The sequence below is a fragment of the Dermacentor albipictus genome, chromosome 2 (assembly GCF_038994185.2).
Source record: "Dermacentor albipictus isolate Rhodes 1998 colony chromosome 2, USDA_Dalb.pri_finalv2, whole genome shotgun sequence".
In the NCBI taxonomy this organism is placed as follows: domain Eukaryota; kingdom Metazoa; phylum Arthropoda; class Arachnida; order Ixodida; family Ixodidae; genus Dermacentor; species Dermacentor albipictus.
In genome coordinates, this window is record NC_091822.1 from 197,087,524 (window position 1) to 197,114,118 (window position 26,595).

At 48.9% G+C, this 26,595-nt stretch overlaps 2 protein-coding genes across 2 annotated transcripts in view; one reads left to right on the forward strand and one right to left on the reverse strand.

The window, feature by feature from the left end:
• LOC135898570 (actin-related protein 2/3 complex subunit 3-B-like) overlaps window positions 1-26,595 on the reverse strand; it is a 90,720-nt gene that overhangs the window by 21,397 nt on the left and 42,728 nt on the right. The window lies entirely within an intron of this gene.
• LOC135898453 (uncharacterized) lies at window positions 4,791-26,280 on the forward strand. The gene is made up of 6 exons (XM_070533181.1): window positions 4,791-4,822; window positions 14,226-14,679; window positions 17,844-18,007; window positions 20,797-21,049; window positions 22,799-23,007; window positions 26,217-26,280. Exons 2-5 carry the CDS (start codon window positions 14,347-14,349, stop codon window positions 22,871-22,873), a joined length of 825 nt encoding a protein of 274 aa, XP_070389282.1. The 5' UTR covers window positions 4,791-4,822; window positions 14,226-14,346; the 3' UTR covers window positions 22,874-23,007; window positions 26,217-26,280.

A 26,595-nucleotide genomic window follows, 5' to 3' on the forward strand; every position in this document is an offset into this window, starting at 1 on the left:
CTCGCGCCGTCGCTCGCGGCGTCGCCCCCCGCATCGGACGCGGTGAGCGTCGAGCAACGCAGCGTTCGGCACGACAACGAACTGTGCGCCTGAGCAAGCGCCGCACGCCTGAGCCGACGCCGACGACACCGGCTTTTCTGCGACACGAGCTCCTTAACGCTGTCACGTTAAAATAAAGGCTTGTATGCTTCGCATCCTGGGCTTAACCTTAGCTAAGCCACAGCCATTTTTTTTTCATAAGAAATGCGCGCCTAACTATTTTTTTACGCATTAATGAATGGCCATATTTGAATAGAACAACACACCAGAGTAATAGGAATCATGATGAGAGCTTCGCTGAGCAGTGTCTTTCTAAAATCAGATAACATGTTGACGCCAATTACCAAATTTTTCTTCCACGTAAAATGCAATGCCTCTCATAGCTAAATACTAAAGGAATGTTAAATGTTTAGTGAAGCATCATACACAACTTCGCGCGACTTCGCGCGTTGAATTTGCAGATATTCTTTTTTTAGTCAAAATTTACCGATAGACACGGCGCATATATGCATTGCAAAACCTAGTAGACCCCTTTAACGCTACTTAGCTTGCGATATCCAAGCCGCAAAGTTTCTCGACACACGCTTTTGAAGAAGAAACTGTGGTTAAGGTATGGCAGCTGAAAGAAGCCGACGTATTCTTCAATACGTACGGCTCGAGCCACCCATCCCCCAAGCATACACGAAGGGAACGAGCGCGCGCGGTAGCCGAGCGAGCCGGAGGGAGCGGCGTCCTGGCCGTGACGTCACTCGCGAGAGGGCGCCACTCCTAATTCTCGGGGCTAATAGGACTCCAAACTTGTGCTAGGAAGACGTCTCAAGGTCCACCTTCCGGTGAGACGAACTTTTCATCGTTTGTGCGCAATTAATGGAGGAACTTGGCCGGCCGGCTTAGCCGGCTGTCGGCCACTAAGCCTAGTCCTTGGCTGGACGCCACCTCGACCAACGTTGACCTCGACCAGCGTTTTTTAGCGATCTAAAAACGTCGTACCTCGACACCACCGACGCCACGCGTGTTCGCGGGCTTCTGAAGCACAGAAATCGGCCAAGCAGCGGCGTCCGCTACGACACTCGGCCACTGGCGCACCGTAGGGACAACGCCGCGCCAGCAACAAGTCAACACTGTGATTGTTAAATTCACGCCATGCCTGAACCTTGCCGCAATTGACGTCGTTACCCTCGGCAACGCTATCCGCTCGGCGGCAGGACTCAACACAGTGGAACGCAGTGACACATACTTCAAAATCCGCACCGCACAAAACCTGGTGGCCGTTGACACCTATCGTAGATCAGGGGTGCGATCGGAGATGGTTGTTCGGCGCGTTCGTTCGGTTACCGGCGCGCGCGATTGGCCTACTCCGCGCCGACGTCGCCAGCCGCGGGGCGCCGCCCCGTTTTTGGTGACGTCAAAATGACGACACGCTCCTGTCAATCATCCGCCCACCGAGCATTTCGTCCGAACGCGACGGTAGTTGAGAAGTTTGGAGCGATCATACGGCTTCGCATGGCGCGTCTGGTGGATTGGATTGGATCCAACAGGCGGCCTTTTCGGCTGCAGACTGGCACGTTTGCGAAACGCGTTTGAAGAAATGACAGAAAGTGAATTCCGGCGTCGTTTTTCTTTCTCGAAACAAATAATTCATTGGTTGCACAGAGAAATCGACAACATCATCGGTGCCAGCGAGCCACTGGGATGTTGTCGCTGCCTCTTGAAAAGTGCGCCACTCTTCCCGTCGTTTTTTTTTTTCTTTTTACTTTTCGCTGTGCGCGACACCACCTAGGGACGACGCAAAGAACCTAATAGTTATAAATTGCAGTAGTCACACGTACTGCTATTTGAAAACGTGTTTGGGCTTGAAAAGAAAAAATACATTCTTTTAGACAAAGATTTCATTCAATTGGAAGACGAGAAACATTTGGCTTTGTAGTATACTGTTTGCAAGCAGACGACAAACGACGAAGTAAACTTCCAGGGAGGTCACCGCTTCCTGATTGGCTGCTCTCTCCGCCCCGCTGTCACAAATTTTGCATGCTGCAACTTTGTGACGTCGCAGCAACTGAACAGAACGCGTATCGAACAAAATATCTCCGATCGCGCCCCTGCTGCCGACAAGCTCGCGGAACTAAAGAGCATCACTATCAGCGATGCAGCTTACGAGGCAAACACCTACGTGGTCGCTGATCCTATGAACGCACGCGGCGTCATAGATGGAATACGCGCGCCTCGATCTCCGACGGAGAGCTGCAGAGTATTGCGGAAGTAGAACGAGCGAAACTCCTGACAATTAGCCGAATAGGCTAGACCAACACCGTGATGGTGACGGTGGAAGGCCCACGTACGTTTACCCAGATCTGCCCTTATTTGTCGCGTTGTCCAGCGCCTCTACCCATTTCGACACAGAAGTTCGCTGTGCTCGCACTGCTTCACGCTCGGTCACGCCACCGACGTATGCCCAAATCGTTCGACGTATTGCATGTGCCATCAATGCAGTAGAACATTTCCCAGTGCGCAAACGCAAAGCATACCTCCGCCCCCCTCCCCCCATGAGTGCCCCCCCTACTGCCATAATTGCGGCGGGGAACATTCGCCGACTTCGAAAGACTGCCCATCAAGAAAAGAAGCGGACCGCGCGGCGCGTTCGCGGGCATCCAAGCACCGTAGCCGACGGATACGCAACACGAAGCCCTTCCAGTATACGTCAGATTTCCCTGAATTGCCACGGAGGACACACCGTCCCCGTCAACAGGATACAAGAGTCACTATAAGCTACAAGACGCAGACACTTCCATCGCCACTTCCAACCGGTTTGCCGTGCTACGGAGCCGTGCTTCGCCAGACGAGTCACAGCCGGGGTCGCAGTCGCAGCCGCAACCGAAGCCGAAGTCGCAGTGCCAGCCAAACCATCAGAAAAAAAATCTCCAAATGGAAGCCCGCCGCCTAAGGCCGCCAAGCGATCTACCACTCCGGAGCTGAAACGTCCCAGAAATGGCAAGAGCCAGCTAGCCTCTGATATCGGTGAGACGTCCGTCCAAACCTACCTACTAATTCCTCCCAACCCTCACCTAACACTTCACAGTCAACCCGTTCTATTTTACGGACTCCAGTTCTTCATTACTCGTACTCTCAAGCTCTTCAGCGCCCTATGACGCCATCTACAACACCATCGCACATACCGGACCAAACAAGCATGCAGCGCCTTGAACGAGCGGTCCAGGTTTTAACGGTTAAAGTAGACAGCCTCGCGAATGAGGTTGCAGTGATTCGCACGATACAGGCTGAAATGCGATATCTAAACCATGAAATTGCACGCACTGATGTCGTTGAACAGCTAGTAGCCAACGCGCAAATATTCGCACGTGCACAGACATCCACGCAGTCCAAGGTCGATGAGCCCTCTGGCTCGGCAAATCTGTAATATGGCAAGCCCTAATCGACCTCTAGTAATATGGCAATGAAATTGCAGGAGCCTTCGAACTAAGAAAGCTCTCTTACAACAATTCATCTACCGAGAGCTCAAAAACCAGATATCCTTTTAATTCAAGAAGCTTGCGGACTTATATCATTACCGGGATATGAACACTTTACCCAAGGAAGTATTACTAAACGAGACGAAAGAGCTCCACAGGGTGTGACCATTCCCATTACCACTGTAACATACGTGGCCAAACATATTCCAGCTATACAAATCGATAGTGATTCCATAACCAATTAGACTCAGGAGCACATTACTGTCCAATGCCGCTTCGGCAGCCGTGACGTTCTAATTATCGATGCATACTGGGTCCCAAGGCTCGACTGTCCTTCTCTGAAATGGTTGGACACGTACACAAAGCTACATAAGGACAAAGACATCATTATAGCTGGGGATTTCAATACACATGATATATCATGGGGCTACCAGTGTCGAACGCGACTCTAACCCCGACCTAAGCTGGTACCGCGGAATTGGGAATGTAACTTGGGCAAATCTTCACGAAAGTCTTGGAAGTGACCATTACATCATTGAAGTTGCTTTAACATTCTTCTCTATAAGGCTCGCCTTGCTAACGCAGCTTCCAATACACAACTTACTGACTGGCACCGATTCCGATCAGACTTAGACAGGGCCGACGAACAGCCGGACCTACATTCATGGGTGAAGAATACTAGCGAGACGAGGAAAAAGTACACCAAAAAGATTGCGCGTGCTCCTGAAAACCAACACATTCACTCTCACCCGCCTAACTTATGGGATAAAAGACACAGGGTAGTGCAGAATCGGAAGAAACATAAACAGCATCATGGCCTTCGCAAATTTATTGAGCAAATAACATTAGAAGCACAAGAATACGCGCAAAAACTTTGCACCGAAAACTGGATAGAAACATATGTGACAAGCCAGTGCCTCGACAAGCTCAACGGCCGCCTACATACTGCGAGAGTGTGGAATATCTTGAGATCACTTTTGGGCCAAGGAAAACCACGACACACCATGGACAAGATAATGATGAGCTCTGGCCAGACACGCGAAGAAATAGCAGATGAAATTCGTCAGGCCTTGGACCAAAATGCAGTACAACTTCCGGATTACCCAACTGAGTCACTCGAAGAGAGTACAACAGGCATAAACAGTCTGTTTACTTTAACCAGAGTCCTTAGTCCTTCCATGTTTTTCTGGTCACGAAACTCCGCCGTCACGCTATGGGAGAGGTTCATATACTGCCCAAAGGTGCCGCGACGCGGCGCCACTGTGCCACAGAGGGCATCGTTTGCGTACCGAAACGCGTGCGCAGTGCGAGGCGAGGTGAGTGATCGGGTGCGTTTTGTGCGTGTGCTGCGCAATTTTTCGAGTGCTGGGCTGTTTTGTTGAAGTGGCAGGGTGGGACAACGATGCTGAACACGTGTTACAAGTAACAGCTGAAGGAGTAGAATGGTGGTATCTCTAACAAGCCATTTAAAAAAAATTGCTGTATTTGTGATGCGGCTGCTTGTGTTCGTTTGAGAGTTGTTTTGCCATGTGTTATGAAATGCTTATGCTTTACACTTTCTTGTTGATAGAAACAATCGATTATGCATTCTGTATTTATTGCCATTCGTTTGCTCGTGTTTGTTTCCTGCCCCCCAATGCATATCTCTCACCTTTGATGTTATTTCGTTATGCTTATTATATCAGCGTCATGCTTTTAACAAACTTCTTGCATTGTGAATGGTGGACCATTCGTGACCGGACGCCTCTGTGCTGTCTGTATTTCTGTCCGCTTATTTTAATGATAAATGAATGATCGTGCTTGTATGTTGTTTTTGCACCAACACGTTCTATTTCTTTTCTTAATCGAATTATAAAGTTTTTAACATATTGTAAATACTTGCGCATTAAGAACCAAAATACCTAGTCTCGTCGTTTCTGCGTCGAAACCACGAGCAGCGTGAATAAGTGCTGGGCTTACTGACGCTTCTAAACGACTGTTTGCTAAGGCAGTTGCCTAATTACAATACAGCTAGTTTCAACTGCGCAGGTCCTAACACTTTACGTTCACCTCAATCCGTTGCTAAAAGCCGCACCGAAGACATTTAGTAGCGAAGTTTGTCTTGCATTAATCCTACCTAAATCTCATTCAGAAATGGCATCGCTTTGCAGATAAATCTTAAACGCACGGAACAGTTCAATTTCCTTTTCTTTGTCATTAAGTATTCTACGGTAGCAGCCCTTTGCAATAACAATTTCATTCTTTTGATCTCCTTATAAGATACTGCCCACAGTCAGAGTCCTTTTCTGCCACAGCTAAACAGAAAGTGAACAGCTGTGCTCGGCGAACAATCTCGCTCTATGCGCAACGGGGAGTTGGCGCTGGTAAGCGGCGGTGCGGCCCATATGTTTGCATATGGTGAAAAGTGGGACCACTGGCGCTTTGTTGCGAATGCGCGGAGTTTAATCTCAGGCAAATATTAAAAAGCGGAGAACACCAAAGTGCTGAGGCGAACGGCGATGATGTAGAAATGTGAACCGAGACCAGCCGGCCGTGTACAGCGGACGCATTTCGACGGAGGCGAAAGGCAAAACACCAGTTTATTTAAATTCAGGTGCATTTTAAAGACATTTAGTAGCGAAGTTTGTCTTGCATTACTCCTACCTAAATCTCATTCAGAAATGGCATCGCTTTGCAGACCTTCAGGTGCATTTAAAGGCATTTAGTAGCGAAGTTTGTCTTGCATTAATCCTACCTAAATCTCATTCAGACGTTTATTTACGTTTATTTAAATTCAGGTGCACTTTAAAGGATCCCAGGTGGTCAAAATTAATCCTGAGTCCCCCACTGCGGCATGCGTCATAATCGTATCGTGGTTTTGGCTCTTAAAATCCCAGTTTTTTTTTTTTTTTATCTGAGACCGCCGCAAGCTCCATGTTATGAGCGGCTTTTTTTTCGTCCCGGGCGCTCATATCAAGGCAGAAGACGCGCTCAGGCAGTAATTTAAGCATATTCAATGTTTAAAATAGTTACGTGAAACTAAAGCGACGGTTGAGGAAGTTGAGAAAGCTAGAATACCGAGGCTGCCCCACACACAACCACAGCGGTAGCGACGTTCGCATGCCCTCTCATGCATGGCTGCGCCTCTAGCGGCGGGCGCTGGCTCTATATGAAACTGAGGCGGCAGTTTCGTGACCAGAAAAAAAAAAAAGGACTCTGCTTTAACTGAGCTACTACATACGGCCCTCTCTTCGCTGAAACGAAACTCAACGCCTGGCAAAGATGGTATTACTTATAGTACGCTTCGTAACTTACCCTCTTCTCAGAGCAACTTTTAGAATACATCAACAATATTTGGGAATCCGGAATCCTTCCAGAGCAGTGGAAAACGGCAATAATAATACCAATCCCGAAACCTGGCAAACCGGCCAACTGTATCACGAACCTACGTCCTATATCTTTAACGTCGTGTGTAAGGAAACTGATGGAACGCATGGCCCTTAACCGTCTCAACTGGCACTTAGAAAACAGCAGTGCTTTTCCTTACACAATGACAGGCTTTAGATCCCATGTTAGCACTCAGGATACCATGCTTCGTATCTCAGATGTGTGTCGAAATCACAGTCTCGTGCAAACCAGAGTAATCGCAGGTGTAGATATACACAAGGCGTTCGACCACGTGAAACACTCCGCTATCCTCAAGAACCTCTTGACCTTACGAACTGGCGCCCGCCTCTACAATTACATCAAGGATTTTCATATTGGTCGCTTTATACAAATTCAAATCAATGGAGAGCTTTCAGCGCCATACCCTCTTAGTATAGGAGTCCCTCAAGGCTCAATCCTATCACCCACTCTATTCAATATTGCTTTGCTCGATTTGCTTGCCGGGCTCTCTTCCATCGCACTACTCGATCACAATATTTATGCAGGCGATATTACTATACGGTGTTGCAAAGGGTCCCTAGGAGAACAGGGGACAGAGAGAAGTTTAATGATACGAAATGCAGAGAGGTCGGCCTGAGGTATATTCGTCTAGCCAGCTACTCGGCGTTGGAGGAAGGGGAAGAGGGGAAGAAAGAGGGAAGAAAGAGGCGCATGATGGGTAACGATGACGATAGAAGGAAGAAGTAGAACATATGGCAAACAATTTGGCATACTCAAAGCCTACAATTCAGGCCCGTACTTTTTTAAATGTCCAGTAACGCCTGGATGGCCTTTGAACTCGATTGAGCGTCTGGCCAAGGGCCTAAAATAACGTCCTCCGACAACGGTGGGCTGTCGAGACGCGTAAGGCCGTTGTCCAACTTTCGGCGCTCTTCCACGTACTTAGGGCAGTCACAAAGCACATGACCTATAGTGACAGTCACATTGCACACCTCACAGTCTGGAGACTCGGTGCGTCGCATGAGGTGCACGTATCCGCGCGTAAACGCTACCCCCAGCCTTAGTCTGGCATAGCTGCGCTGAATTTTCGGTGGTAGCCTAAACTTCATGGTAGAGTCCAATCTCTGGAGTCGTCTGTGGCGATTATCCGGATTGTCCCAGTGCTTTGCTGTCAATTTTCGGATGACACTGGAGAGGAGACATTTGGCGTCCGCTCTTGAAAAAGGAATTGAAAGCAGTGACTCTCGTTCTTCGAGTGCTTTCTTCGCTTCGGCATCGGCCAGTTCGTTGCCGAGTATACCACAGTGACTGGGAATCCACTGAAATGTGATGTGGTGGCCGTTTTCTTGCGCTAAAGTATAGAGCTCGACAGTTTGAAGAGCCAACACTCTGTAAGCGCTTTCTTTCAACACCACTCTAAGTAGTTGCACAGCCGATTTTGCGTCACTGAAGACTGTCCATGCTTGAGGAGGCTGTCGCGAAATATATTGAACGGCCTCTCTGATTGCCACTAGTTCCGTAGATGTCGTAGTCGTCTTGTTATACAGACGAAACCGTCGAATGACTTGATGCACAGGCACGACGAAAGCCGCACCAGGCGCATATGACGAGACCGATCCGTCTGTATACACACTCACCGAGGAGTCATATTCTTTCGACATATATTCAAGTGTTAAAAGTCTGAGGCCGACGGTAGGTATTCGCGGTTTTTTAGAAATTCCGGGAATAGATAGACGCACTCGTATTTTGGACATTACCCATGGGGGCATACGTGGAAGGTCAGTCGGGGCAAAGTATGCTGGTATGGCAGATTCTTGGCATTTAACGGCTCTTGAAAAAGTGGAGTCCGGCCGTATGTCGGGAAGTGTTGATAAGGGATGGCGTCCATGACGGCATAGCAGTCGCAGGAATACTCGAAGAGGTTCGCATCGTAGATAGACAGGTAAAGGGGTGACGCGAGCTTCCTCAATTGTTCCATAGGTTGAGGTGCAACGTGGAACACCGAGACATGTTTTCAGCATCTGTGCTTAGGCACTTTCCAGCGTACGCAAACATGACGGGCTCATACTTGATAAAACTTGCTGGCTATACCGAATGTAACCGACGTAGAGAGCCTGGTACAGCCGGAGTAGCAAATGCTCAGATGGACCCCACTTCATACCGACCAGAAAGCGAAAAACTTGAGCAGCCCAGTTATTTTTTTATTTAACATTGCAACATGTTTCGACCATGAAACACCGCGGTCAATGACAACGCCGAGGTATTTGTGGTGGGTGACATATGGGATGGCATTTCCATTGATCATAATTGAATACCCACACACAAGCTTCCGTGTGAACGCTATCGCAGAGCACTTGTCTGGGGCTAATTGCAGTCCCTGGCACTGCAGATACTGAGACGTTAAAGAAACAGCTCGCTGCAATCTGGCACGAATTTGCGGTCGCGTGAATGCGGACGCCCAGATGCATATGTCGTCTGCGTAGGTACTGGTGCGTACTGTATCAGGAATTATTTCCGCAAGGCCAATAAGAGCAGCATTGAAGAGTCGGGCTGAGAACTCCACCTTGTGGCACTCCACGGACCACAACGTGTCTTGTCGTTTCGCCATCATTCGTGGTCATGAAGACTGTGCGACCATCTAGGTAGTTTTCAATCCACATGTAGAGATGGCCGCCGATGCCCAAATTACTGAGGGCATCAAGGATGGCTTCGCGCAGTAGATTGTCATAAGCTCCTTTTATGTCTAAGAAAACTGCTCCTACAAGTCGGTGTCGCTTTTTTTCGTGTTCGATCGTAGACACGAGATCAATGGCCCCACCTATTGCAAATCGGCCACGTCTAAATCGGGTCATCATTTCAGGATAAAGCTCATTCTTTTCCATGAACCACTCTAATCTAGTGAGCACCATCTATTCCATCACGTTACCGACACAGCTAGCTAAAGCTACCGGCCGGTAAGGTGACATTTCGTAAGGCGATTTTCGTGGCTTTAGCAGGGCCACCAAACGGCTGGTTTTCCACTGCTTCGGGACTGTACTGTATGACCACGTGGCGTTATAGTATGACAGCAGGACTTTCCGATCTTCCACACCGAGGTGGCACAGAGCAATATATGAAATACCGTCAGTTCCAGGTGCAGAAGATCGTCTCAACGCAGCAAGTGCAGCTTCCAATTCCGACATCGGGAAAGGAAGGTCAAGACGATCATCTTTAGGAGGTAGCACAGGTCGATCCAATGTTGGACATGCTGAAACATCGGTACGGGTGACTCTCAGAAGTCTTCGGCAACCTGCACTTCCGTCAGAGATTGGTGAAGTGCTAGAGCACGGAAAGGATGTTCTTGCTGAGGAGGGGCACGAAGGCTTCGTATACTATTTGCCAGATCCTAGAAAGCGGTTTTCGAGGATCCAGAAACAAACAGAAGGTCCTTCACCGTTGTTCTCCCATTTTTTGAAAGTGACGCCGTATTTTTCGTTGAGCTCGTCGACATAAGACAAGGTCTAATGACAATTGAGTTCGCTTAACCTTCTTTTCCGCTCTACGACGGATCGCTCGGAGCCGTTCATATTCAATATCAATCGCCGTTCTGGATGTAAGTGCACTGATGAACTAGACAGTGCAGAAGACAACTTAGTTGTCTTCTGCACTGTCTTCTGCACTGAGCCACACAAACACGAAGCTCGCCGCTCCCAGTTAGTCAAACGAGTAAATAGGGAAAACCCACTACCAGACACTACGTATTACTATACGGATGCTAGTCACTCGGAGGGTAGATGTCTAACTGCAGTAGTCGGCCCTGACTACGAGCATGTAAACACACACATAGGAGTCCCCGACCCATCCGACGCGGAGGCTCCTGCTATTTTTCGAAGCAGTCACCCGGCCTCATTATGCTACCCAACGCATCTTTATTCGCACCGATATCCAAGATGCATGCCGCATGTTTCGCGATAACTTGCTAACTGAGCATATACGCAGCCCACTTTAATGTCACTTGGATGCACACCCTTCGCTCTGTGTTACCTTGCAGTGGATACCTGGGCACCAAGGCAAGGGGGGGGGGGGGAGGGGAGGGGGTACTCCTGAGCTCATGAGCTCACCCGCGTAGTTAATTTTCCGGGTCCCCCGTGCCTATGGCCATCAGAATTTAACCCAAGGGAACACAGAAAGACTTTGCACAAGGAGCGCACATCACTTTTAAAGGAACTTCGCGCCAATGCCGTCGCCTTTTTTACTCCTCCTGCTAACCTCTCGCGAGAAGACAGCGCTATTCTCCGAAGACTTCAAACAAACTCAATAGTGACTCCTTTTTTCCTTCACTCTATTCAAGGCCTACCTGGGCCGCCAAAATGTCCGAACTACATGGGATTTCCGTCCCTAGAGCATTGTCTATGGCATTGCCCTCACACTCAACCCAAACTGCAGTCAGCCCTCTCCACCATTCCCACTAACATCAAGCCACGGTCATGGACGGACTGGCTCACTCCACCACTCCATGCAACTTCTCCTGCCGGTGCTTATCCAGCACGTCAGAGACGTGTTAGGTGAGGACTGGTAGCTGACCGACCAGGGTTGAGCGCCGGACGCTGGCGTAATAATAAATGCTTTTTTTCTTTCTCTCCATCTCGACGACCAACTATGGGCTACCTAGCAGGCACGAGACGTTCATTTGAGGGATCGCCAGACGTCTGTGTGTATATAGGCGCGAATAACAGGGGGCGTGAGAGAGAAAATCTGGGAACTTTTGCTCCTTGAATATATGAGTCTGCCTAGGCACTACGGAGGAGGTTTCTTAGTGCGTCTTGCATGCGTTTGTCCCCTAGACAAGCCAGCATTGCAGAGCGTGGTCGAGTTTGTTTACGCTCCGCCGCTGGCTGCCCGCGTGGTGAGGCAGTGGGCACGGACTCCCCATATGGTGATCGCCGTGTCTGAAGAGGCAATGTTCTGACTGGTGTTGTATAAGTCGCGGGTCGCTTCTTTCGTCGTGAAGATAGAGTCGATTTTTTGCAAGCACTGCTCCAGGAGGGCACATGTAACCGCCAGACGGAGACTTCACGAGAGCACCTGAAGTTATACTAAAGCAGGCGGCGCAAGATCTCCGGGGCATCCAAGGGGTGCCCCGGAGATCTTGTTCTAACTTAGAATTGTTCTAACTTAGAAGATACCAGTCCCTTAAAGTATTCCGTGACGCTTTCTACAATGCGCTCCATAATTTTAGCCATAGACTTTTCAATAGCGTTTACGATTACCTATGACAGGCTTCCATCAACCACAGCTTGGTGTCGTGCTTTCACACTCGCATAACCATGGGCTCTTTCCTTTACCGCCGCAATGGCCTGTTGGCGTGAGCAGCGCCTTTTGTCCATAACTTCCGGTAGTTGGACTCCTTGAGTTCTAGCAGGGCAGTATAAGCAATCAGCCTTGTGGGCTCCAGCGCAGAGGCAGCAAGAGTCCGACTCGGCCGAGCAATCACTAGCGGAATGGCTCCCGCCGCAGACGCAACAACGAAGGCTGGATTTGCAACCACCCATGCTATGACCATAGCGCCAACAAATGCGACATTGTAATGGACACGAGGCAAGCGGGTCCACTCTGAATATTAGAGACCAGACTTTTATCTCAGCATGGCAAGATGTGAACGGCTAACAATGCCACCTCTGCCAAACTGTCGTACATCAGTGATGTGCAAGTAGTGATGCGTTGCCTCCTGAAGTTCCGCCTGCACTGCCTTCGGGTTGTTGAGCCGGATGGCTCTTCCATGCAAAGGCACCAGCGCCACAGGAATGCTGCTCACCCCACTACGAAAGAAAGCTTCAAGAGGCATTTGATCAGCCGGTAGGGAGGCCGACCAAGGCGGAGATCGCCACGTGCCGTCCCCTGGAGAATTTTTCGACATTTGTGGCACTATTTCCGTATCAGACAATATAAATTTATCCTAAAACCCTGCTTGGTATCTACAAAACTGGGCCAAATCCGCCCGACACTTAGCCGAAACCCCGAGAGCTCACTGTTGCGATCCGAACACCAGCTCGCACGTGCCACGGAGTTGTGCGCAGCTTTAGGTGTAGGAAGAAGAAGACCGCTCTTCCCTGTTCAAGCCATTTTCTCGGGGCAACTGCAGCAGCAGCTCTTAGCGTCGCAGGCAAATATGGCGCGGTACGAAGGATACACTACAAACCTTCACTTTACTGCCATGAAGGTAAATGAGCTTCTATATTGGTTGGGAGTAGTTCATGAGTTTGTCGTGAGTTGCTCTCACCGAATGATTTCCATTGCTTTGTATTTGCTTGAGATAGTAACAAAACAGTCGCACTGTATAATCTGCACCCTGATCCTATATATCTTTCAGCGCAGCTGTGTGGCTACACGTTTACGCACACACAAATTAGAAGTGCCTTCTCCCTGTCCCTGTCGCGTGTGCCAACGCGACGCACGTCCCCGTCACGTTGGCACACGCTGCAGATAGACATGTCTTGAGCCACCCCGTTAGACGCTCTGCAAGCACTCCGATGCCTCGGAGGGCTTGTGGAGTTCACTGAATGCGGGTGGCTAAGGCTTTCTACCTGACTTGCTTTGCTTTGCGCTTTGGCCTTGTCTAGGATGCCTCGTTGTCAACGCCGTTTTCCGCCGTTCTGTATGGAGAAGCGTGATGTCGAGGCAATCTTGACTTCGTCGGTACCCAGCGCTAGACAGCCAAAGTAACTGAATCTCGGGGTTGCTCAACAACTATTGTGTCTCTCGCAGGCTCTCACTTGCTGTTCCCTCTTTCTCTTTTCTCCCTAGACGCTCGGCATAATTTACGTGCACAACAAGCAATGAATGGGTTCAGTTGGTTAATGTTGCTTGTTCTGAAAGAATAACTGACAGATATTTTGGAAGCTGTAAAAGCTCTACCGCACTTTTCTCGTACGTTAAAGCAAGTTTGAGGGCTGGGAAATTTACAAGGTTGTTTAATTTGATGCTAAAATAATAAAACTCCACGTTATACGCAATAAACGATAAACTGTATTACATAATTTACATCCGTGTTTCTCTTGTGTTGTACTCTTGGCTGTGACCATCCCAACAATGCCCATTGATGCTTCGTACGACTAGCCATAACTGCATGTTTATTAGTTCTGAGATATTGTCCTCTGTCCAGCGTTTTCTTTGGAGATGTTGCGTGTGTCCACCGTATCGATGTACTCTTACAGAGGGCCGTAAAGTTGTCAAAGAGTCGGCGGACAACCTTTCTTTTTACTTTCTTCCACACACCATCTTGTCTCTAATCCGTATATATAAAAGATATACGATCGATATTTCCCGTATAAGCTTGCTCTTATTGTGCCGAATTTCTTCCGGCGTGTGGCCCAGCCTGTGGCCGCTTCACCACAGTGGCGTTGTGCACGCGCCGCTCCTTTTCTCCCTCGGGTGCACGCTGTCGACGACAACGGTCGTGCCGACGACGGTGCACGCCACCGTGACGGCCCACACCATGGTGGACGGCGACGTGACGGGCTCGCGCGCGCGCACCATCGAGTGGAACGAGTCGTACCCGCTGCTGTGCCTGGCGCTCGTCGTGCTCGCCGTGCTCGCCATGCTGGTGTACATGCTGAGCTCGGCGCGCCACCAGCAGCCCTCCCGGCCGGACGGGTCCGCGTACCAAGCGTGCCGCACCGAGGAGTGCCTGCGCTACGCGCGCCTCCTCAACGGCTCGACGGCGCACGACCCGTGCGACGACTTCTACCTGCATGTCGTCTGCCACGGCGCCATGGCGGCCGCGCAGAAGCACGCCTCCCTGCCGCCGCCGGCCGCCAGGGACGCGCCGGTGGGTTCTCCCAAACGACGTCCCATAACAGCGACGTCAGTGGTTTGCAGGGTCGCGATGCAGATCGTGACGGGCAGACTGCAGGCATGGGGCGAGCGCGAGGGGGTGCCGGGGGAACTAAAAAAATGGGTTCCGGGAAAAAAAGGAGGATAGAGGACAATCTGTTCTCATTGACGCAGTGTATCGAAATAGCAGTAAAGGAACACAGGCCCCTGTGGCTGGCATTTAATTCTGGATATCAAAGGAGCCTATGAGAGTGTAATTCAAGAGGATTTGTTAGACATACTGCGCTCACGATGTGTAACTAATGGATGGAGTAACTAATCTTTTAAAAGATATCTGTAAAAGTAACAAGGTTCTTGTAAAGTGGCAAAAAAAAAACGTAGCAAGGGTGCCCTCTGTCACCTTTGTTGTTCATGTTGCATCTACAAGGATTAAAGAGCGGACTTTGCTTCAACCTTTCTTTTTTCAAGCAAGAGGAATGGATTGAACACTCATTACCAGGGCTGATGTACGCGGACGATATAGAGTTTATTTCGATGGGGGCGAAATGAGAAAACACCCATGTACTTCGATTTAGGTGCACGTTAAAGAACCCCAGGTGGTCGAAATTTCCGGAGTCCTCCACTACGGCGTGCCTCATAATCAGAAACTGATTTTGGCACGTAAAACCCCCTAATTTAACTTAATATAGTGTTTATGGCTGACAACAAGGGAGATTTGCAGGGATTGATTGACATCGGCTGTAAATAGGGAGATAGGTTAGGTTTAAAGTTTAGTAAAGAAAAAATCGGCAGTCATGATTTTTAATGATAATCAGGGCGGCGAGCATGGAATACAGGATGTTACGCTATCCACTACCTAGTGGATAAGTACAAACATTGGCGTGTTGACAAACGCTGGGGCTGAGTACCTAACGGAACATGAAAAATATGTAACGGCTAAAGGTAGCAGGGAATGCAGTTGTGATGCAAATCAGGACACTGTGCAATTACAATAGGTACGAAGTGGTGAGAGGAATTTGGAAAGGGGTGATGGTTCCAAGTCTGACTTTCGGCAATACGGTCTTGTGCATGAGATCAATGGTTCGAGCAAGGTTCGAAATAAGCAACGTGGGGTGTAGGCTTGCTTTGAAAGTACATTGAAATATACCAGATCAGGGGGTAGAGGGTGTCGTGGGATAGATATCATTCGAGGGCAGTGAAGCTAGTAGCAAGATAGAATTTGAGGAATGATTGAGAGAAATGGAAGGAAAGCGGCGGGCTAGGAAAGTTTTGAGTTACTTGTACATGAGGAATGTTGACATTAAATGGAGGAAACGAAGAAAATTTTCACGCAAACTGTGGAAAACAGGGATGCATACGAAATCAGCACTGAGAACGTACAGAACTTTCAAGCAGGACATTGCTAAAGAGAATATCTACGATAGTTCTAGGTGAAGCTCTTTGTTGCTTGAAGGCAGGACTAGTGTTCCTGTATATATATACAGGAACACTAGGCAGGACAGGACGGAAGCGCCTCTAGCGGTCAGTCGCGCGGCAATTTTTGCGTGTATTTGCGGGCTTCCTTCACGCTCGGAAAAAAACACTCTCATGTAGCACGTATTGAATGGCAGAACTCTGTATCGGAAGTTTTTCGTGTTGCTATACAATTTTCTTACACTTTTCATCGAATTATAATATTTGATAAGTTGATTAATTAATTAAGACGAATTATATGATTCGGCGGAATGCAAAAAAAAAAATAATAATGCGAGTATCTGCAAGCGATGGCAAACAACACTGCCTTGGTTCTGCCCAGCTACGTGGCACTATATTTAAATTTTGGTGCATGATAGTTGGGACATGCTGTATAACATACAGGGTGATCATATTTAAGTTTTACGGAATGTTTAAAGTTAGCCTGCTGCAGATAGCGTAGTAGTCCTTGAGCTGGATAATTCAGAGAGGCGGACATTACTTGCACGAGAACTCGAAACACCCATTCAACTGATTAACAAAAATCCACTAGTTATCCTGTGAATTAATTACTTTACGGTACATATTGCAATTCACGAATTGTAGCCCGGTGAGTTTGCAAGGCGTATCCTCTCGGACTAAATTTCCAGAATGATACCAGTTTGGAGACATGCGTTATCAAGCTTGCCGTAAAAAACGCACTATTGTTCCACTTACTTTTTTAACAAAACGCTCTTTTATGCATTGAAGCACAAAAGTAACTGGAACGCCCATATATTTCGTCCCACTTTGAGAAATAATATCTCGAAACTGGTGTCATCCTGAAAATAAACTTCAAGTGGATACGTCCTGCAAGCTCAACCGCTACAAATCGTAAATTGCAATGTGGGCCATAAAGTAATTAAGAAATCAGTTTGTGATTTTTGATTAATTAGTTGAATATGTGTTTTGATTTTTCGTGCTATGTCCGCCTCTTCGAACAATCCAGGTCAAGGATAAGAATTATGCTGTCTGCTACAGGCGATATTTAAAATTCCATAAAACTTAAAAATGATCACCCCATAAAATTAAGCATTTTCTCCCTTCTTGTTGTGCCTAACTGACCATTTGGAAAAATATTCTCCATATGCGCAAGAAAGATATTTTCGCTTTGACAGGCGTCGCGGGAAAGTCAGCGCGTTGAGGACGCTTGGCGAGTATCGATCCGTATAGTCGCACTATAGAAGGAACCGACTCATCAGAAACACGACTGTAGCGCGATACTATGCATCCACCACTGAAATGCTAGAAATGCTAAACAAATATGTGTACGATGTACAGCATGTAACTGTGTGTAAATAGCACCCAGCATGACTATAACTGACTGCAACTAAAATCATTTCTTCGTATAACATGCTGCTCTTTAATACTGATATTTACATCTCGAAAACCGCACTTCCTATCACGCTCGCATGGTTCGTGAGCCAATCGCACCAAGTCTGCTTCTTTCTGCAGATAGTTGAGTCTGCCTGTTACTTTTCACGTCGCCCGCAGTTTTTGTAAAATAACTGGAATAAATTGTTTGTGTGATTGATGTATCAAATATGCGATTTAGGGTATTATGCGAAATTCCACGAGAGACGCGCTCGCTCGACAAATACGGCGGCCAGGAGTTGTCGCCATGGTTGCCCGCACGAGTGACAGGAAGCCGCTTCTCCAACGGCGCAGGACCGAGTGTCCCTGCTGACGCCTCTGCTGGAGCAGACGATCGCCAAGAACGTGCCCCGCGAGGGCGAGGCCCAGAGCGCCTTGCAGAAGGCAGCCGCCTACTTCGTCTCGTGCCACGAGTTCGCCGGCACCAACATCAGCGCCGTCGGTCTCGAGCAGCTCAGGTGACCCTGCACTCGAGTGGCGGGCATTTGACGCTTGCGGTCAAACGGGGCGCTTTCGATCGCGATGGAGTCCTATCGGGGATCGAATTTCTCGATCGTGACTGGCTCCTTTGCGCAAGCTGCGCAAGAGAGACGATCGCAATCGAGGAATTGGATCCCGTTCGGGCTTGATCACGATCGGAAGTGACCCATGTGACTAAGGTATGACTTGCCGTCAGCGCACTGGCGGAAATCAGCCCCTGACATCGGCATTGGCTGAAACTGCGAGCGCACAGCTGTCGGCGAGGAAGCTGCAATTTAGCGCTATAGATTTGCCAATAGCATTCGCATCAATACAGGCAATAAGGGGCGTGAGTGCTTTCTTCTGCGTTACTAAATCTCGAAACTTGCGTCCTCCTGAGACCGTTTGTACATAATACGAGGTGATAATTTTTAAAGCTTACCGGAATTTTAAAAATTCGCCTGTGGCAGATAGCATTATATTCTTGTTCTTGAGCTGGAATTTTTGAAGAAGTCGGACATTAGTAGTACGAGAAATCGAAACACACGTTAAACTACTTAACGATAGCTCACTAATTAACTTCTTAATTTATTACTTTATGTCACATATTGCAATTTACGAATTGTACCCGGTGAGATTGCAGCACGTATCCACTTGAAATTAGTCTCCAGGATGACACCAGTTTTGACATAATATTTCTCAAAAGGTGGAACGAAATACATGGGCGTTCCAGTTGCTTTTGTGGTTCAATGCATTAGAAGAACGTCTTGTTAAAAAAGTAAGTGGAACAACAGTGCCTTTATACGCCGAGTTTTATGGCGCATATATCCAAACCGGTGTCGTTCTGGAAATTCATAGTTATTTCAAATCGTGCAGGTGCGTCTTGCGCTGAGCGACAACTAGCTTTAGCGAGTAAAATGCGGTCCCCGGTAAAAGGATAAACATTTAGACGTGTTAATATCGTAGTTTTGGAACATAAGATAAACCCGATAGTTTTATTGAATTAATCCACTGAAGTGTGACGTATACGTCCGCCTTTCCTGAGAAAAAAGCTTTCCCCGAGCTTGCTGCATAATAACGAGCTACGCCTTGCTTGGCCGAGCTTATAAAATTATGAGGCGTACATTTCATTTATTTAGTAATACCGCGGATGTCAAAGCATGCAGGAGCGGTTACATAAGGTGCAACAATAGGACATATACAAATGCAGAAGTATTACTGTAGCTGATAACAAATTCAGGCAGACATTTTCATTGCTCAATTGTGTATCGGCAACACTCGGGACCATCTAGCGCCGCCGCCGCGAAGCCTTCGCGTGGCCTCCGAAATGCTTGGCGCGCCGGTTCGCGCGAACGCTGACACTCGCGTCATTCGGCAACCGAGCTCCTCTCTCGCACTTGGTTTGCGCCGCGCCATCTTGTTACCCTGCCGAGAACTCCGCGCATAGCCTCCGAGACGAGAAGCGTGGCGCGCCGGTGCCTGCGAACGCAGAGGGTTGTTCCCTGTCTTGCGCCGCACACCCAGTGGCACATACTTTGTCACCCAAGTTGGCAAGATGCTCATTGAAAAGCGGCACATACCCAGTGCATTTGTGGCGCAGCCTGCTAATGCGTCGGGATGCTGTCCTTGAGGAAACCTTGTGACGTGGGCTCAACTCCTCTCAGCATCGGAGAAATCTGCGGGGTCGTTTTGGTATCGTAGAGCGCCACGTTCCCAGTGGCACATATATCCAGTTTACCCAAGTTGGCGTCAAATGCGTTCATCGAACAGCGGCACACACCTACTGGCACGTAACCAGCAATTATTCGAAAGACTAGCGCAATAAGCAGGGACAAAGACAGAGAAGACGACAGGACGAGCGCCCTGCTTATTGCGCTAGTCTTTCGAATAATGATGATACACCAACTTGCCCAGCTTTCTGCTTTGAACGTAACCAGCAACCCACATCAAAGAGGTTCATTTAAGACCAGCACAAGCAGATTGGCACGCACCAGTGCTCCAAGTCGGCGTCAGAGTGTTTGTTTGATTGGCGGTATGCATGTCCAGCACCCCACCTGAAATGACCCATGTCGGCATGAAAGAGACCCGAGTTGGTCTGATAAGTTTCGGAACCTGTTCCCTCGGCACAGCAACCCGCTGCGGTACCCATTGAACCCGGACTACCCAGTGAGGTAGGCGGGGGAAGACGGTCAGATACATACATAGATAGGTAGACACATAGCCCCCGTAAAGTGTGTGAAGTACACGAATAATGTTAACGCATTAAAGTTTTAGTCTCGCTACCCATCGCCGAGCCTGTAGCGGTTCCAGTTGGAATCGCTGCAGCATATTAGATTCAGATGACGTAGCGGCGGTCAGCTAAAGTCAGCTAGACGTTGATTTCCCGATCACCTTTAGAAAATCAAGGAACAAAAAAAGTTGTTCGATGGCACTGCCAGATGAAAAGATACAATGGTGGAAGAACATCCTAAGATATAGTCTACGGCGCTGCTGTTTGGTGAGCTGGCCATTGTGCTAAAGATTTCCTGTTAGGCCTCAAAGCACGGCACTGACCTCGGTAATAAGCTTGCTCGGTGCTGAGGCAAATGACTTGAATTTCTCGGCGTAAGGAAGCATTCCTTGCGGCTTCTTCTAACCCGGCATTTTGTTTACAGCAGTGATAAGCAAATGCCTTTTTGATGCGTCGTCGCTGTCGTCTTTGGCGCCCGCGAGTGCATCACCAGGCATGGTCGGCTGTGGGGCGACCGGTTCCACTTCGGTCCGCATCCCAATAGTGTGCGGGGCGCAGGTCCTTGCTGGATCGGGGCGGCTTCGCGTGGCCTCACCGGAGTGACGTGGCCGACGCCGGCGCCCTGTTCGCGCGACTGCTGGCTGCCTCCAACCACGTGGGCCTCCCCGCGCTCGTCAGCGTCGAGACCTCACCGCTTCGCCTGGCCCCCTCCGCGCTACTTGGGGAGCACACACTGCGGCTCAAGTTCATGGGACGGTGGCGCTTTCGCGACTACTACCACCTGCTTGCCAGCATGCTGGCCCGCCCCTCGGTGCGTCTCTGGTCCGGCCGGAGTCCCTTTGCGTCTGACACATTGCGGCGCTCTTCTATCGACATAAACGGAAACAGAAACGCGCAGTAGTTGCAGAGTTATTTCTCTGCGGCGTGGCTTCTCAAACTGGCTGCCCTTATACGTCATCTATATGCCCCAAGTAAGACCGCAAGGCACACAATAATGCGCTGATGCGGACATTATACACGAAGCCCCAACGGAACAAAGGAAGCAGCTGACTTGCGAAGAGGGGCAGCATGATACCATGTTGCCACGTATAGATCCTAGTTCTTTTTTCTCATCGGCATAGAGAAGTGAATAGTCCGTCTTTCTCGAGACCAAATATATATAGCGCCCGATCTTTCGCCACAATGAGCCCGCGAGTTTCAGAATACTGCAAACGCATGAAGGCATTTCTTCTGGTCTGCGCATCTTTGCTTTGCTTCGCGCCTCGCAAGGCAAAGCACGGTGTCCAGCTCGCGTACCTGAGCCGACCCAGCACGCGACCGTGTAACGGTGTGGCCATTATATTATATTTCCCCGAGCCGCGCTACAGCTGCATGCGCTGTTCAAGAAGCCAGAACGGGCACGGCAGCAACGAGCGGCAGCCGCACTCGGTCGTTTCAGCGAAGATACACTTCGATGTGTACATTGCAAGGAGCGACCAAGTTGAAACGAGCGCACAGCGATTGGCAGATAGCACTTAAACAAGCACGGGTCGATGAAGTTAACAAAAAAAAAAAAGAAGAAAGAAAAATCTTCTGCATGGGGCGAGTGTATGCCGAGACTCGGAAGTCACGTGATGGGCGGACTTTTGCAGGCACGGGAGAGTTAAAAAGGGAAGTGAACGGCTACATGCACAGTTAGCTTGCGAAGGGTAGGTGCGTGACGTGATGGCCATGCCTAGCTTCTTCGCTTCTTCCATGCTTTCTACTTTTCTCTCGTGAAGTTCCTTCCTAAAGTCTTTCCTTCCGCCATGGCTCATCTCACGTGCGTCATAGTTGTAGTCAGCCCAGCTATAGAGGCCCAGCCACGGAGCACGGATATAGGGAGACAACGTTACGTCACGCAGTCAACCTCGGCAAACGAACTCTCCGGAAAGCCATTTTAACTTTACTTTTTCCCTCGCAGTATCGTCCCAATACGTGCTCTGTAAGACTCGGTGCATTGGCCGTGGATTTTTGGTTCCCCGTAGTGTTTAATCTATGGTCCCTTGTTTGGCTGCCGTGTAGCTCTGCCTACAGAGTGGAAACACTAAAATCCACCACGTGCTCTGGCGTGCGATCACGTGTTGACCTTGTAATTAAAAATTAAATTATGGTGTTTTACGTGTCAAAACCACTTTCTGATTAGGAGGCACGCTGTAAATTTTGACCACCTGGGGTTCTTTAACGTGCACCTAAATCTAAGCACACAGGTGTTTTCTCATTTCGCCCCCATCGAAGTGCGGCCGCCGTGGCCGGGATTCGATCCCGCGACCTCGTGCTCGGCAGCCCAACACCATAGCCACTGAGCAACCACGGCTGGTTTTGGGCTGGTACGTTTGGCATCAATCGTATTGCACGATGCTCTCTCCTAGTTATTACCTTCATCAATGAGCCCAGCGGCCCAAGCGCTGTCCAGTGTTGCTGAACACCATTCCTGAAATCGTTGAACTTACTCCTCTAAATTTTATCTCATTTCTAGCGCTCCAAATGGAGCCTGCGCGATTCCTTCACATGCCTGACCGCGCTTCCACATCCTCTCCAGAGCGACTCCAGTCGCGAGTCATTCAGCGACTTCGAGGAGATGCACAGCGTGGCCGACAAGCACCTCGAGCCTTAGCTCGAGGTCGGAGCGCCCGAGGGCCGGCGGGAGGAGGTGATCACGTGGAACGGCACAGCGGACGACGCCGAACGGCGCCTGCCGGAGTCCTGGAAGCGAGCGTTGGCCGCCTACTTGCTCAGCACCGGACGCGGGTAGGTGTGGATGGTGGGGAGAACCGCTCCTACCAGTCCACGCTCGTCCTTGCTGGGAGTATAGCACCTGCAACCCACCTCGAGTGCGCGTTATAGAACCTCTCCAATCCTTTTTTAGCGGTTGAGCTCCGTGCTCGCTTTAAAATTCAAATTCGGGAGTATAAGGTCATCTCTGCCGAGTCTTCAACGTAACGGCTGATAGGCGGGTGTTCTGCTCGAGTTGAAACGAATCTGGTATCGAATGACGAATTAGCAAGTGGCATTTCCAGTGGCTAAACGAGAAGGAAGGGGATTAACCGAGGAGCCCGATTTTTTTTTATTAGTCATATCATAAGAAGCGAACAAACACTCACACCAAGAACAACATAGGGGAAATTACTTGTACTTAATAAACGAGATAAAGAAAGGATAAATTAACGGAAATAAAAGTGGATTAAAAAACAACTTGCCGCAGGTGGGGACCGAGCCCACAACCATCGCATTTCGCGTGCGATGCTCTAGCAATTGAGCTACTGCGGCGCCGTTTCCCCATCCACTTTCTTGGGTTTTTATGTTTCCTAGTAGAATCCTTAGCCAGCGCCACCACTCACAGACCTTGGCGGTGGACGTGGAATGTCCTTTCTGCCGCAGGCGTCACGAGAACGTGATCTTTTTGGGTGAAGGCGACTGATCGATAAACCCACACATGCTACCTGAAGGCGTCGATGTTGCTGGATTCGAGACCCTCGTTATGTAATAGTGGGTGACAGAGGGTGACAGTGGGTGACAGATAAAGCTTCTACAGACAGAGAAAGCAATGGCTTAGCAATGGTCGACCAAGAAGTTGGCGGAACGGATGCGTTCCATAGTATAATTGCGCAAATGTCCGAAATATTGTTCCGAAGCTATGCGGTAAAGCCACTCTCGTGCGCAGGAGCAAAGCTCAGCCCGGAGGCAGGAGCGGTCGATAGACGCTGTTCGATTTGCTTTTATCATGTTATTTGTGCCGTGCCATGCATTAACTTGGTCCACTAGCTATGGTGTCATGGTCGTGCATGTCATTCATGTTCACGATATATGCCTAGCCATGTCTGCGTGCATATTATTTATTTTTATTTATTTTTTGTGTTGTTACCTACAGCAACTACATGACATTAAAGTGGCGGAGGGGATACGAAAATACAAAACATAGTAGCAGATGTAAGTAGCACAAGCAATATAATATATGTCACAGCGTAAAAAAATGCAGAATGGCATAAAGAAAGAAAGAAAGGAACGTAACAGCAACAAGCGCGAAGAATGTCAGGAATGCTGTAACAAAAATAACTGTAATCTTGGCTACCTCATGCAAAAAAAAAAAGGAATGCCAGATGGAACCACATCCGAACACATGAATCTAATGTTTCCGCACGCATGCATACAAACCCCCAAAGAAATATGAAAACATAGTCGCCTAATTCGATTGAATTGGGTACAGACGTTACAATTGTACATCAACATAAAGCGATATGACAATAGCCATCACAGCATATTTTCTATCAATACGTTGCCTGCATTTTCGAAGAAGAGCAAAATGTGTCAGGGCATTCAGTGTCTGCAGCGGTCGAATGCAGTCGATTCCACTGGCAAATTGCTTTCGGAAGGAAAGTGCTACTATGGTGGCCACCATAGTGCTACTGAATGCGGTAGTCCTACCATGGCGAATCAGAAAGTATTTGCCCCCTATTTTTCTTTAGCCAAATTATGGCTGTAAATTCGAAATCAGCATATCCGTTCCCAGCGGTGGACCTTTCTTGAAGCGGCCTCGCCTTATCTGCCGGTAGCTCCGCGGCATGGCAGATAAGTTGTTGAAGATGACGGTTGTGCTTCACAGGTCCATGGCATACGAGCAACGAAGTGTGACTCGTTTTCTATAGCGAAAGGGACGGACGCCCACAGAAATCTACAGGAAAATGCAGCCCACATATGGGAAAAGGTGTCTCGCTTTGAGGATTGTGAGGCTGTGGTGTTGTGAGTTCGCGAAAGGATCGTGAAGACTTGCATGGTAATGAGCGTTCAGAGAGACCGCGTGCGTCGCTGACTGACGACAACATGGCACAGGGGCATCTCAAGATAGCCTTGGAACTCTTTGGCCACTTCTGGCCTTTGCGTCAATAAACTCCAATCATCATAATCGAATTTAGTGCCCCGGTAAGACAAATGCCTGAACCGGTGTGGGGACTATGTGGAAAAATAAGGTATGTAGACTAGAACGCATATTTGTAATGGCCTGTATGTACATTATTTTGGCTTGTAAAAAATAGGGGCAAGGACTTTCTGATACGCCCTCACATATTCCCTTAACTTATTACAATGGTCAACGCGTAAGGAAATATAGTGGGGCACGAAAAGATGAAACTCATGAGAAATGCCGACGTCTGAGTGATATATGCCATGCAATAGCTTCAAACGAAGCGCTGTTCTGCGGTTCTCTAGTGTCTGCTAACCCAACATTGCCCTCGAGCTACTTGCACGGAAAGACTTCTCTTTGGGAGACACGCCTGAAGTGCAACGTCCTGCGTGGACTGCACTTTCTCTAGCTTCTTTCTGTCTACGGCCGTTGGGAGGTCCAACATGATGCAAGCGTAATCCAGAATCGATCTTACTTTCAATTTATAGAAAAGTTATCTGGAAGAATGAGCACGCACGTTTTTTGACGTAGAAAACTTAGGGATTCACACGCTTTAACAACAGCTAGTATAGACCAGAACACGCTAGTCTCGCACCCAGACTAACCGAACGCATACTCTCGCACCCGGGTTGCCCGGTCGACCGGCGCTATTTTGTACTGGGCTGCCAAAGTGTGTTCGCCGGCGACCAGTAGACATGGCAAGCGCCAGCTCTAGGGCTCCAAAGTGCGGAAATGTGCCCGTTCACACGGATCCAAAGTAGAAGAAGTCATCTGGGCATCATTGCGTCGTGTTTGGATGCCAAAACAACCAGCGGAAAAGGAGCAGGTTGCTTAGCGCTGTTTGCGAAGAGCACAACACACGTAGGGAATCGTGCCGGTGCGGTGTTTTCAGCCTGCGCCGATTTCCATCCGCAACGAAGAATGCCAAGCTGCGCCACCGGTGGATAGCTGCAGTGAATAGGAAGAACTACCAACCCAGTGAAAATGCACGAGTGAGTATTCGATCTGTGTATATTTTGGTGCCACGTTCAACTTTGCGTCCTACAAACGTAATACGCAGGTTTGCTCCGAGCACTTTCTGGGCAACAAGCCTACAGAGCAGAATCCCGCGCCGGTGCTTCGCCTTGGCTATAACAAAAAGGCAAGCCTTTTCGTGTTTTCATTCAGGCAGAGCTCCCGACGGTTAAGCGGAACAGTTGAGTTTGCGGTTAGCGATACTTGCAGCTGGTGCACGGAATGACCATTAAGCGTGAACGACAAGTTGTAGGCCTTGCTGGTGAGCGTTATTGCTAATGAAAGTAAACCGAAGTCTGCTCGTCACGTAGCATGCGTCCACAAAAACGTAAACGACGACTACTCGTCGCCGAAGGTGTTCTTGCAGCGCACCTACCTTTACGAGCTGGTGTTGCAGGTGTCATTCGCAACGAATTCATTTGAGC

What these genes read in the sequence shown, in the direction of transcription:
- LOC135898453 (XM_070533181.1), top strand. Translation starts at nt 14,347, where the DNA reads ATGGTGGACGGCGACGTGACGGGCTCGCGCGCGCGCACCATCGAGTGG. An exon ending in CGGCCGCCAGGGACGCGCCG is followed by an intron (nt 14,680 to 17,843) that starts GTGGGTTCTCCC and finishes CCAACGGCGCAG; the next exon opens with GACCGAGTGTCCCTGCTGAC. An exon ending in GCATGCTGGCCCGCCCCTCG is followed by an intron (nt 21,050 to 22,798) that starts GTGCGTCTCTGG and finishes CATCCTCTCCAG; the next exon opens with AGCGACTCCAGTCGCGAGTC.